The sequence below is a fragment of the Carex rostrata genome, chromosome 17 (genome assembly GCF_964058835.1).
Source record: "Carex rostrata chromosome 17, lpCarRost1.2, whole genome shotgun sequence".
NCBI classification, from domain to species: domain Eukaryota; kingdom Viridiplantae; phylum Streptophyta; class Magnoliopsida; order Poales; family Cyperaceae; genus Carex; species Carex rostrata.
The window spans coordinates 2,760,137-2,774,166 of NC_135934.1; the positions used below are offsets into that span (position 1 = coordinate 2,760,137).

The 14,030-nt window shown below is 32.7% G+C and overlaps 2 protein-coding genes across 2 annotated transcripts; both read left to right on the forward strand.

Annotated features, from left to right (window-relative positions):
- Nucleotides 1-3,222: 3,222 nt before the first annotated feature.
- On the forward strand, nucleotides 3,223-7,784 carry LOC144568806 (SMR domain-containing protein At5g58720-like). Its single transcript, XM_078319199.1, has 12 exons — nucleotides 3,223-3,918; nucleotides 4,189-4,214; nucleotides 4,837-4,992; nucleotides 5,201-5,271; nucleotides 5,410-5,630; nucleotides 5,716-5,805; nucleotides 5,891-5,967; nucleotides 6,056-6,112; nucleotides 6,380-6,447; nucleotides 6,683-6,789; nucleotides 7,368-7,438; nucleotides 7,527-7,784. Exons 1-12 carry the CDS (start codon nucleotides 3,384-3,386, stop codon nucleotides 7,647-7,649), a joined length of 1,602 nt encoding a protein of 533 aa, XP_078175325.1. The 5' UTR covers nucleotides 3,223-3,383; the 3' UTR covers nucleotides 7,650-7,784.
- Nucleotides 7,785-8,559: 775 nt separating this feature from the next.
- On the forward strand, nucleotides 8,560-9,209 carry LOC144568529 (serine-type endopeptidase inhibitor). Its single transcript, XM_078318891.1, has 2 exons — nucleotides 8,560-8,684; nucleotides 8,855-9,209. Exons 1-2 carry the CDS (start codon nucleotides 8,639-8,641, stop codon nucleotides 9,061-9,063), a joined length of 255 nt encoding a protein of 84 aa, XP_078175017.1. The 5' UTR covers nucleotides 8,560-8,638; the 3' UTR covers nucleotides 9,064-9,209.
- The last annotated feature ends 4,821 nt before the right edge of the window (nucleotides 9,210-14,030 follow it).

Below are 14,030 nucleotides of genomic sequence, written 5' to 3' on the forward strand. Positions count from 1 at the left end.
GTCGCTTTCTCATGTAATCATTAGAGGTGCTATTGGGTCGGGTAGAATCCGGATGCTATTATATTTGCACTCATACTATTTGGGTCCGAATTTCGATCCATATACTTATTCATTTTAAATCGGATTAGATCCGGATACGGATACCTATCTATCCGTAGATATTTTGGATCTAGTCTTTCGGTTTCGGGTAGATAGATACTCATAGCTTGTTTGTGGATTATCAGGTCTGGTTCGGATCCGGGACGGGTCTGGATCTGGAGTGGGCGGGTACATGTCGCCACTCACAAACATTTGAGAAACCCTTTTACGTATAAATATAATTATAATTTCTTGAATATCCAAACATAATATATCATTATAATATAAATTAAAATATGCTTCAAAATATTGAAGGTGAGATAATTTTAGAAAGTAAAATATTGGAGATGGCGATTTCATTTTATGTTTCAAAAATCCATGAATAGAATATTAATACCAATTTGTTTCAATCAGCGAAGAGAGCAATAAATTTCAATGATCCATGCAGAAAGACTATATGGTAGACAAAGAGATCAATGAAGAAATTAATTAACTTCAAAAATTTATAGACAAAAGGTGAACGTGACATTTGATTTCAATAATCTGTGCAAAAAGAGCAACAAATTTTATTCAAAAAATTTAAAAATATTGCAAATGATTATCTTTCATAGCTATTAATATATGCTTTTATATTAAATAATTATAAAAAATAGTATTATCATTTTATCGGGCATTTATACGAGTATCGGATCGGGTTCGATTATAGATCAGATAATTAAATCAAAGCCATATCCTACCTATTACAGTATCAATTCCGAATCAGATATTAAATTATTAATTTTATAACTGTACCATAATTTAATCGATCATATTTTTTAAATCACACCATATTCAAATTAATCGGATTTGGATCTGTTTCAATTCGAATCCAGTTTAGTTCCAGATCAAATTCGGATAATAAAAGTAGCACCTCTGGTAAGCATGGAAGTTTGTGTTTCTTCTGTATTAAGTAATAACTTTTTGAAGTGGGATACAGGATCTATTGTGGCTATGAAATGTGGCCAACTGAAGGCGTTGTGAACACCATTTTATTCAATGCACACTTAGCAGCTAAGTTTTTTTTAAAAAAAAAAGTAATAACCTTTTGTCATCTCACAAAAAAAAAAGGAAAAAAAAAAAAAGCTCCGGTTCTAATTTCTAGAATTTTTTTTTCTAGAAAGTTACCAATCACATCGCTTTAACAATGATATCTCAACTTGTGTGACCGATTGCGAATTTGTTTTCCAGTTTCAGAAATCAGAAATTTAATCTCCGGTTTTGGAGGTTTCATAACTGAGAATAAAATTTGCAAAAAGTTAGTCTAGAACTGTAATTTTTTTTTCCGATTTCAATAGTTTTTGAATTCTAAGAGTGTAGATTTTGAAATTAATTATTATTTTTGGATATCAATAAAAATTTCGGGTAATTTTGTGCGTGTTATGTCTAGCAATAAGCAATTTTGTGAATTTGTGAATCAAAATTTGTATATGAGTTAAACATATGCAGTAATAAATATTATGTTTCTATCCCTTTTTGTAACATGAATTATAAACTAATATAAATTTGATGAATTTTTTTTTAGTCTTTGCAGAGGCTGCCAAGTCAAATTTGATGAAGGTTATTGCTGAAATATGTTCTGAAATTTTTATTTATACCATATTTAAAAATAAATAAACTAAAAAACCACTTTTTTTATTGAATTCCAAAAAAAATCAAAACCACCAATTTAATCTGCGGCTCCATTCTCGCGGGAGAGGGGCACAGATTGAATTCAGAGCCCTTCAAAACTAAAAAATGGACTGTAATATACTGATATTTAGGTTTTTAGGGGTCCTTCAATTCAATCTGTGGTCCTCTAATTTCAATGGACATTGAATTAGAGGCCCTGGTATTTTTCGAATTCTCCAATTTCATAGGTATTTTTTTTTTTGAAATGGTATTAATAAAAATTTCGGAAATATGTTAGATATTTTTAATTTATTTTGTGATTCAACATACTCGCCAAGTTGGAACGAAGAGAGATATGATATGATGCTGATGTCACATTATTATTGATTTTTAAGTAGAACAATAATATAAATGTGGGGGTTAAAATTAACGTGACAATGTGCAAATATTAAGAATATTAAAAATAAAAATGACCTAATTACAGTAATTTAGACTATTTTAGAATTAATATAATAAGAATGTTTTCTCTATTAGTCATCACAAAACTTGCGCATCCAATTTAAATATGTGAACAAATTTTTTTTTTTATTTTACATACGAATTTTAACATAAATCAAACATATAAATAGACCCAAAAAAAATAGATTTCTAACGGATATCTCCGCCCTCCAATGTGAAACTTTTTTTAACCACCTGTCGTTTTATTTTAAAATTTCACGAGTACTTGATCCATCTTTGGTTCTCATCAATTTGTGTAAATTTGAACACAAAATTAAAATTGTGTAAACTAATTGAGCTATAGGGATTCGTTTTATGATTCGTGCCATATTAAAAGAACGGTTCAGATCCATTAAATGCACCTCAGGTATTGCACGAATTCACATCCTCTCCGGTACTGTAATAGAGAATCTTTTACAATTATTGGATTTGGATCGTTTTTTTTAACTTGGCACGAATCTCAAAGTCTAATAATACTGCCCCGCGCTAGCTCGAATTCCAAAGCGGCTGGGAGTTGATCTTCAAAATCATAAAGAATATATTTGAATGAAACAAGGAATAGAGTAAGAATAGAGCTAATTTTAAGTTTAAAAATAGCAGTTAATTCAACTTTTTAATTGAATTAGTAAAATAGTGAACTAATTCATATAAGATAAAAAAAATTAGTATTATTTTTGTTTCATTTAAATATCCAATAACTAAAAAAATAGTACTATTTTCGGATAGTGATATTGTTGCTTCGTCGAAACGCACCCACCAAAGTGAAGGGAATCTTATACTTTGTTTGTTCGGTATTGCAGCGTGAATTCGGATAAGAGTAACCAGAATTTTGCCTGACTATTTGGATAATCTCAACCGTTCAAATATATTCTACACGAATCTCAAAGCATAAATAATACTGGTCCCCCGCGCTATCCCCGAACAGGCACCGGACACGTCGGTCACGCAAAATATGAGATATCTCAGATGATACGCACTCGTGTAAAATGGAGCTAGGCCACTACAGTCCAAAATAGAAGAAAGGGCAAAAAAAAACAAAAAAGAGAGACAGAGAGAGAGAAAGAGGAACAAAATTTGGGTCGGGTCAGCGCCTCCGGCGAGGCTTGATCTCTTGTTCTTTATCTACCCTCTTTCTCAATCATTCGCTCCGAATCGCTAAGATGAATCCCTCTAAGAAAAAACCGAAAAATCGGAAGACCAAACCGCCCAAAACCGAGTCAACCCCTACGACGGATCCCGATCTGCATCAAAGCTCCTCACGATCCCCACTTGTTCCAACCCAAACCCTCACTTGTACCTCTCAATCGAGGTCAAGCGACCTCGCTTGGCTACACGATGTCTTCACCTCTCTTTCAGTCGACCAGATCGAGTCGGCGTACACCGAGGCGGGTTGTGACACCTTCAAGGCTGCGGGAATTCTCGGTACTCATCTAGAAGTGGAACAGGAGGATCAGCACAACAAGGAGCCGACTGTCAGTGAGAATTCTTCTCAGAAGAAGGCCAAGAAGGCGCGGCCACGGCATGTAGTAGTTTCAAGTGGCATGGTTTCTGGCGTGATTGGGAAGGAATATACGGGCTCACACTCAGAGAGTAACGATAAAATCCAAAGAGATGTGGAAGAGGCGGAAGGGTTTCTCTGTTCTATGTTAGGGGAAAATTCTGATCTTGGTATGGGTGTCGTCAGAGACATTCTAGGTAAGAAATTTCAATTTCTTCAATTAAAATTTCAATTTAGGGTTTTGTTATTTCGTACAGACAGTTATTCATGGCCTGTACGTATCTGGTACAGGCATGTTTCTTTTGGCACTATTTGTACCAGTATGTACTAAGAACTAGCTTTGAGTTCGTAATATAATATATATAGAAATTGTTCCATGAGTATTGGCCACAGCTGTCTTTTAATATCAATTTAATATTGCAGATCACACTCTAATCAATTTATTTCCCCGTGCTAAAAATTTGCAGGCCTGTGCAGAGGCGATGTTGAAAAGGTCATGCAACATTCTGAACTGCATTTCCTGATTCTGTCAAAATATCTTTATATAATTGCTTATCTTTAGAAAATCATGAAAATTATATTTTATTGTCATCTGAGAACCATAATTGAAATTTTTTCCTACTCACCCCAAATTTAGGAGATATTCACATCTTGCATCCTGCTTATCTTAGCTAGGGTGATGTTATATGTTTACTCTATCTAATTTCTTTGTACTCTGTCCATAACTGCACTATTAGTTTTTAAAGAGAAAATAAATTTTACTGATGGATTTTGATAATTGGATTCCAGTTTATAAAGTTCTTGTGAATAAATTTTGTTAATTTGTAGGAGACAGTTAAGGTAATTTATTCTTTTTGGTTCTTACTCGAGCTTTTTCTTATTATTTACTTACTGTTTGGAGATAACCAAAAAGATTGTAGTTGGTTGTTGTAAATTTGAGAAATGTTTGGCTGTCTTTGTATGTACTGTGAAATGGTGGGCACAAAATCTATAAGCAAATATACATAAGCTAATACCAAGTGCATTGTGCATGGATTGAACGTCCTTTGGTTTGTCATGCTAAAATGATTTTTGAAAAAAATAAAAGAAAAGGAAACTGACATAATTTTTTGTAGGCACTGGAACTGCTGCTCGAGTTGTCAGACCAATCTTATTGTACTCAAATCAGAAAGAGATTCATCCCTGCTCCAAATAATAGCTTTAATTACTCTCACATTTTTCATGGCATGGATTGCAAGAATCCACCTGGGAACAACATTACTCCAAAGCAGGTAGTTATTTTATGCTATTTTTTTTCCTCTTATACCTGAAAAGCCTTTCAATTTGTACCATGGTAAGCTATCACACTTTGCTTTTTTCTATTTGAATAATGACCTTAAACCATTTAGGTATCATGGTCATGGTCACATGGTGTGCTATCACACTTTGCTTTTTTGTTTTTATGGGCTTATTTCCTTTTCTATATTGGGTTTGTTTTAGTTCGGAGATAGAGCATCATCATGGTCAAACTTTCCATTGGAAAGAAGAGAGAGTGGTTTAATTTTTGAGAGGTATAATAGCTTCACTGCTCTTTTCAAAATTCTATTTATGTAACTTTTGCTAAGTTTAATTTTTTTTTTCCCTAAACCTTTTGTTTTGGTAGAGTAACTTGTAGGTGCAAGTTTCTTATAATTATCTGTGCTTTGTAGGGCCAAGAATGATACACATCCAATGGAACCAACACAATCAAAGCCTGAGATAGGAAAAGATGTACTAGAATCTCTGTTCAACATACATGAAGTACCACATCTCCGTAGTTATGCATCTGGTAATATGGACTGGAGAAAGATTGCTAAGAATCTACAAAATGGGCAAGATTTTGAGTTCCATTCCAAGGCCATGTCAGCCACCAGGCATAACCCTAAAAATGGTAAAATAGAAATTGTTCATGAGTTTGAGGTATATTAATTTTTTCCTTGTGCATCTCCCTGAAAGTAATGTTAATGTGGGTATAGGAGATGGCTACCTTGAGTTGAAATCTGCACAGCAGAACTGGGAGTTGAATTCTATGGCCATGTCAGCCACCAGGCAAAAACCTAAATATGGTAAAATTCTTTTCCTTGATCATGAGTTTGTAGTATATTAATTAAGTTTCACGTGTGCATCTCACTGAAATTAATGTTAATGCAGGAAAAGGAGATGGCTATCATGAATTCAGAACAGTCGCACAACAGAACTGGGATTTGATGAAGAAATACTACCAGAGAGTAAGATTAGAGATGATACAATGTTTGCATTTAAGCCAGCATTTGTTTTATGTAAATAAACAAATTTTGCCACTTGTTTATTTTACAGGCTGCAGTGGAATATTCTAGAGGTAGCCGTAGCCATGCCTCTTGCCTTGCTGAAAAGGTAACTTCTTCCTTTTTCATGTTGTAGAACTTCATGACCTTATGGAAAGTTTAATTTCCATTCGACTGTTACATGTTTTTTCAAATGTTCTCCCTCATGGACATTTAAAGAGTCGTACATTTTACCAATACTTTTGAGTTTTTTATCTGCGAGTCTGTGAAGGCTCTTTGAAAAACATAGTCTGTATTATGTTTTATTTATATTTAAATAGACGAGATATGCCTTAGTCATTTTTTTTATAATATAACAAGTTACATATGATATCAGGGAAATTATTATCGTGACTTGGCTCGTGCGGAAGATGAGAGGGCCAGCCTAGAGATCTTTGGAGCAAGGTTAAAATCAGTTACCAAATTTTATTTTTTAATTGCTAAATTTGAATATTAACATTCACCTTATAATTTTATGTGTTGTGAATACTTATTTCCATTTTGGCCATTACTAGTGTAGTGAAAACTTCCTAGCTATTTACTGTCAACCCATTATAGCAGATCTTAAGATAATTATAGGTTGACAATAAAGATTTAGAAGTTCTGTTGCAAGTCCTAATCTTCGATTTCGTATAAGCAGGAATCAAACTATAAAAAATACTGTGACCATCGATTTGCATGGGCAGCATGTTAAGCAAGCTATTGGTATTCTCAAGCGACATCTTCTGTCATTCGCATGTATACCTTGTAAGTCCAAAGATTGTTCTGAATTTCTAAGCTCTTGCTGTATCAATGTTTCAGGTTATCCAAACAGTTAGCATCGGTCTGCGTGCTGAAAATCAATTAAGCACTATAAGAGCAGTAAATAATAGTACCTGGCAGATGATGCCCATCTTTTATCTTGTAACACCTGCCCTTTTTATTTCTCAACAATGTGTCTAATGGTTAGAAAAGCGTGCTTCTGTAGGTATATTCAGTTAAGTATTGAAAACTTTGCTAGTAATGATGGTTTTCCCTCATATAAGATCAAACTGAACTAGATTTAATAGAACTAAATGTTTATTTGTGTTTACAAACTCCTTTTGGGAAGCTTTGGTTCTGTTGGTAGGAAGAAGTCGAGTCATGTCTTGCTTTTTTTTTTGATTTAAAATGTCTTGCTTGATTTGTCCCTTTGTTTGTATGGTTGAAATTTATCAGAAAATAAACAAAAGATGTTGGCTTTTTAAAAAATAATCCAGTCATTTCCATCTAGTCGTGGTACCAAACTTCAAGCTATAAGTGTGTTTTTTCATGGTCTAACGAGTTCTTTTTTCTTGATTCACTAGCGGTCAATTATCTGAGAGTTATCACTGGATGTGGCGAGAATGGTGTAGGAAAGGGAAAGATGAAGCGATCGGTGAGTTTTAAAAAAATAACTCATTTTCGGGGTCTTACAAATTTAGACTTTTAAAAATCTAATCCCAGATGTCACTTCATATTGTCAGGTCAAGAGCCTCGCTACAAGGGAAAATATTGAATGGTCGGAAGAAAATTCTGGAACTATTATTCTCAAAATTGAAGGACGAAAGGAGTATTCGTTTACTGACTCTGACTGTGGCGAGGAATAGTGTATTTTGTCGACTTCGCTTCGTAGATTATTATGCACCTGTAACATATTCCCCACCTTGTGTAAATTGGCAACATGGCCAGGACATGTTAGGTTGCTTGTGAAGATTAAGTTGTTTATCACCTGATTGCTCTTATCTTGTTGGTGTTATCATAATATATTAGTCTCAATTTTTAACTACGGTCCATAGTTGCGCATCACACCGTGAAAAAAAAAAATTAAGTTGGACTTGATTTTATTTATTTTTTATTAGTTTGTACTAGATGCAAAGAGAATATGGAAAATAAAATCAAAAACCATTTCAAATCAAAATGATCCCCAGCTGATTCAAAAGAATTTATCCCAACAATTATTTGATGCATCCATTCTTTACACCATGGCAGTGAAATTATTAAGTGTTCAAATTATATAAGAAAACATATATCAAAGTTAAAAATATTGATACCGGCTTTTAAAACTAAAACCGTATTGATATCCCTATTTACATAAATTATATTAATATTCGTGTCCATGTTCTCAAACTATCTACATCCAAATATTCAATTCATAAAGATTCAAATACAACGGATAATATCTGATCCAAATATTAAAATCAATGTTTTTCAGAAAATTGTGAATCATTAAAAATCAGTGATTTAAAAATCTTTCAAAAAAAAAGTAAAATTTGTCTTAAAAAAACATAAAATTTGATCAAAAAGTACAATTTAATATAAAAATTAACATGAAAAGTTCGAATCGACATTTTGAACATTAAAATTAAAGATATAGACGTAAAATAAAACATCCGCGATATACCATAGCCATCTCTCTCTAGAGAGAGAGAGATTCCACCTGATATTCTCTGTGGAAGTCCATGGTCAAAAGTCAAGATTGTTTTAGGTTTCGGCGTCATAATTAAGTCAATACTTGTTTGGTCAAACTTTACTGCGAACTTATATTCTACTCTATATATATGTGTGTGTGTACACGCATCACCAGTCACAAAAGGTTATGGCTTACACATGGCTCTCCATTGCTGTTATTCTCCTACTGTCTGGTAAATTTTTTGACTCAAATTATTGTTTATATATCTTTCACATGTTTAATCAGAGGGTGTGATGCTCAACAGCTTAAATATGAATATATGATTCGTCCCAATTTCTTATTTCTACTTTCTTAATTATTCAATTTGTTTCTCAAAACTTGCATATAAATGAATGAAATCAGGAGTGTTCTTCCTAGGAGAAATAAGCAGCAATGCAAAAGCTGTTGCTGTTGCTGTTGCGTGCCCGCTGTACTGTCTACAAGTCGACTACATGACTTGCCCTTCTTCTGGCGACGAGCATCTGTCGGCGCACTGCAATTGCTGCCTGACAAGTGGGTCCAAAGGCTGCACCCTCCACCTCTCAGGCGGGTCTCAGATGAAATGCTCTTGAGTTGGTTCCTAGTGTGATCTTAGCTAGCTTGTTTATGCATGTCTTGAAAGAAATTAATGGGATTTGTCAGCTCTTGCTTTGCTTCTAGTAATAACTAATAAGCAGCTGATTTTCTTTTTGAAGAATAAATTTGATGGATTTGGTTTTGGATAATGTTCTCAAAGAATACAGAGGTTTTTTAAATCATTGTCACTGCGTATTACTCTATTGCAAAAAAGCCTTTTGCAAAAACAAAAAAAGAAAAGAAAAGAAAACCTGTGACATATGATTATTTCATTTTTACTTGATTTTTAATGAATTTCTAGTGTGATATTTCGTGTGGCATAATGTATTCATTTTGATAAGCAAAATTTGTACATAATTAATAAATAGTCCGAATAAAATATAAAACGGTAATAAAAGAGGAGGTTTCAAAAGACAATTCACCTGGCAAAACATATTAGTTGGCATTAACTATTATTGTCACATTACGATCCTCGTACTAAAGAATATGAACTAAATGTTCAAAAGATAATTTATTTGCAAAGATTAGCTAATCAATTGTCAAATACATTTACAAATTTAAATAAAGTGGCAAAATCACATATACGGATATACCAATTGCTAATGCTTCAATTAAAATCGATGTTCATGTTGGACAGATTAATGATATTATGACACGCATGAAGGTAGAAGACCAATCGGTTTTAAAGATAAAAATCCTCGAGAAAAAAAATAAAGAATGAAAATGGTCAAGTTGAGGATATGATAATTTCAAATAAAATTCTAGAAGAGAATCAAATTATAAATAATATTGGAGTTCCAGTAGAAATTCAGGTATATATATGAAATTCATATAAATGAAAATATCTCAATAAATTATATCATGAATGGAGTAATATAGAACAAAGATAAAATTGATATCAATGATGTTTTTGCATATAATATAGCTCTAAATATAATGGATAATGAGAATTATGGCCCGAAGTCTATAAAAATATGTTGACAAAGAAATCATTGGTCAAAATCAAAGTTTTAAATAGCGATTATAACGGAATAACGGAGAGATAAAAAAAAAACTATTGTGAATAGCGTAAACTATAGTAAAAAAAAACTATTGTTCACAACTAAATCCCAGTAATTTTGAAGTTTAAAATTTTCAAGTCAGCTTGATGTTGTATTATCAACTGGGTTTTAAATATGCACCAATTTGGATACTCAACTTATCTAAATTTCGTAAAATATAATAGTACTTTTTTGAAAGTATAGTTGTGTACGTACAATATTTCACTTTTAATCAACAAAGATCTTCAAGTGTTTAGGGATTTTAATTTATTAGTTTTTAGGGGTGACAAATTAAAGTGTTACATAGCTAGCGAACCTATGTTGTATGGATACAGGTATGGGTATCGTATCGGATACAATACGAATATGACGATAAGTAATTTTTCAAAATCTAGGATACGATATGACTATTATATATATTAATTTTTATTATTTTAATTATAATTATAACTTGAATCAAATTTGTACGGCCTAACTCTAGTATCAATTAAATATGTACGTTACTAGAGAGTAGCATGTATCAAGTGTAGTGCAGTGGCTAAGGTTTTGGCACTGAACAGAAATGGTAGGGGTTCGAATCTCGCTGGAAGCAGACTTTATTTATTATTCTAGGAGTTATCTTGGGCCGGCCCATATAATGCAATGAATATCTTGGGCAGTAGGAAGCCATATCCGATCAAGAAACCAAAATCAGTAAGCGGGAAACGTATCTCTTCCGTGTCACTGCCGTATCGCACAGTATTGACCAGTATCGGAGACCGTATCTAGTAGATAAAGATACGCCACGTAAGCCGATACGCCAGCTGGCGTGTCTGATACGTATCGTGCCCGTGTCGGAGGCGTGTCGGACACGGGTACGTTGGGTTTCTAAGGTGTATCAGGGTAACATAGTAGCGAACTAAAATTGAGCACATAATACTCTTTTTTTTTTTAAAGGTAAAAATGTCCGTTTTATTGACTGAAACATTTACTTAGAACAGATGGAGCACGTAATAGTTGCACTGATGAAATGCTAAAATAAATTATTGCCCAGAAAAGGATACTTCAAAAATAAATTGTCAAATTAAGTTGCTTATTAAAAATAAATTCAGATATAGATATAACTTATGAGATAAAAATGGACTGTTAAAATATATATTACATTTTGTTTTACTATTTAAGATCACATAAAAACGCATGACTTCAAACTCCAATTTTAATTTAAAAATGGACTGTTCAAATATAAATTAAACTAATTAAAAGTCATGCACAACTCCAATTTCATTTTATTCCAAGACCTCTCTCACTTATTTTTCTCATGTTAAAGCTCTGGCAATAAATAATATGGCGAACAATGAAGAACATGATCGTCCATTCGTCCTCAAGAGCTTCGACGGGGAAGAGTTTGGTTTCTGAGACAGTAGCAATCGCTTCGAGGACATCATCCCGGTAACCATCGTCAGTGTCAAGAATCTCTCAATTGTGATATATTTAGATGCATGAATTATTTTTTTATTTAAATGGATGCATGAATTTTTAATACAAGATTGTTTGCAAAACATTGTTTCAATTTTAATTTCCTCCAATATCATATATATCCTGGTAAGTATATATTTGCAGCAGTGTTTTAGAATCATATATAATTGTTATTTCATATGCATAAGATGGTGTGTGTGTATATATATATATATACAATGATAAGTGCATCCCATAAATATGATCAGTAGTTTAGTCACAAAAAACAAACGACCTTGCAATTTATGATGAGGGATTCATGACAATTATTTTTGGTGCCAAAAGATGCCAACATTTATAATTTGTACTTAAAAGTAGTAAATTTAAATTATTACATGTGCTTTTATAATAATTCCGTAGCTATTCAGGTATACGGAAGCAATTTGAGTTCAAATAGAAGCTTTATTGCATGGGCGGAGCTATGTGCGGTGAATGTGAATCAATTGATTCTCATTAATTTTTAATTTTTTTTGTATTTTTATATGATTTTCTATATACTTTAGAGTAAAATATTACGGATATTATAAGATTGATCTCATCAACTTCAAACCTTATTGGATAGACTTTAAATGACTAATTCAAACCGTTCAAACTGATTTAATTTATGAGTAATGCGTTTAAATGCAAATATATGCACATAAAAAAATTGTTTATGTAAACATTACAAAATCAGAGAAAGAGGAAAACCGTTCTATATATTGTGGTCACCAAATAACCATAAATGTCACATAATTATATTATAATTAAGGAATAATTATTATTTTTGCTGATTTTGTGAAACTTTTCTCAGTATCAATTTTAACAAGTATTTCTGTAACCTGGGGACAAAGTACCAACAAAATTTCGTCTTTAGAAAATGTATTTCTGGCGTACCGCCTCAAAATATAGAGTGTATATTTGAATGCTTTTCCCTCCAATATTTTATGGATCCTTGAATATTCCATGATCTGATCATTTTTTTATTTACGATCAGGCAATACATAAAATACATAATTAATCAGACAAATTGCATATGAAATTCCATTTATGAGTTAATTTTCGGTCTCTTATATATAAAAAACGAAACATAAGAATACTGTTCTATATTAAATAGCTTCAGTATACACCAAGGCAGCATCCTGCAAGAGCTTCTTTGATCATCCACAAGAGCTTCGACGGGGAAGAGTTCATGGTTTCTGAGGCAGTAGAAATGACATCACAAGCAATCCACAATCCGCCACATAATTGAAGACAATTGCGGCCAGCACAGGATCTCGGTACCCAACCTCAGTGTCAAGATCCTCTCAATGGTGATCGAGTTGTTGATGCATGCAATCTGCAGAAAACGAAAGAGCGACTCAAGCGGTGGGATGATAATTTCGTCGATGTTAATCAGGTCGTGCATGCTTCTCGAAATTCTCTTGGTTGCTAATTATCTGGACATTAAGGGGCTGTTAGATCTGGCATGACAAAAGGTGGTTTTCTTGCATCAACTTCTTTGGTACTCACTACAGATGCATCGCTCCCGTTTATATCCAACTGACAGATCTCAGGGAATGACTGAGAACCTGAAACCCAAATGGCCATGTTATTACAATCTCATACAAAATGTTAATTGTTAGTTTATCCGGTATATATAATATGAGGAGGGTTCAAATGCCTCCATGTTTTTGTGCCTCCATTATGCCTCCATCTCTTTCCATCATTTTCAAAGTTCAAATAGTCGATCCGAACCGTTCAATCTAACCTCCATACTAAAATATGTTTGGAGACCAAATTTTATATTTTTAGGAATTTTTTTACTATTTTTTTAGATAGGTACAAAAATACTGTTTTTAGATGGTTCAGATTTACTGATTTTGTACCTATCTAAAAAAATAGTAAAAAAATTCCTAAAAATATAAAATTTGGTCTCCAAACATATTTTAGGATGGAGGTTAGATTGAACGGTTTGGATTAACTGTTTGAACTTTGAAAACGATGGAGAGAGATGGAGGCATGATGGAGGCACAAAAACATGGAGGCATTTGAACCCTCCTCATATAATATATATATTTATACCATAACCAGGTTGAGGAGGATTTCAATGCCTCGTATCTTTCATACCTTATCATACCTCGTAATGTTATATAGCTTTATTTTCAAAATTTAAACTGTCGATTTGAACCGTTCAACATGATATCCATACTAAAATATGTTTGGGGATGCAATTTATATGAAACTTTTTTACTATTTTTCCAGATGGGTATAAAATTAATCGCTATTTTTTTTAACGATCCAGAAACAATGATTTTGTATCTATCTTAAAAAAGTAGTAAAAAATCTCCAAAAATTATAAAATTTCATTATCAAGCATATTTTAGTATGGATATCATGTTGAACGGTTCGGATCGACAATTTGAATTTTAAAAATGAAAAAATATAAAGTATGAGTTATGATGAAGTATGAA

Bases quoted from the DNA above. Each gene is read 5' to 3' on its own strand.
- LOC144568806 (XM_078319199.1), top strand. From the start codon at position 3,384: ATGAATCCCTCTAAGAAAAAACCGAAAAATCGGAAGACCAAACCGCCC. The intron at 5,806-5,890 runs GTAAAATTCTTT...ATGTTAATGCAG, and splicing joins CAGGCAAAAACCTAAATATG to GAAAAGGAGATGGCTATCAT. The intron at 6,113-6,379 runs GTAACTTCTTCC...ATATGATATCAG, and splicing joins CCTCTTGCCTTGCTGAAAAG to GGAAATTATTATCGTGACTT.
- LOC144568529 (XM_078318891.1), top strand. From the start codon at position 8,639: ATGGCTTACACATGGCTCTCCATTGCTGTTATTCTCCTACTGTCTG. The intron at 8,685-8,854 runs GTAAATTTTTTG...GAATGAAATCAG, and splicing joins TGTTATTCTCCTACTGTCTG to GAGTGTTCTTCCTAGGAGAA.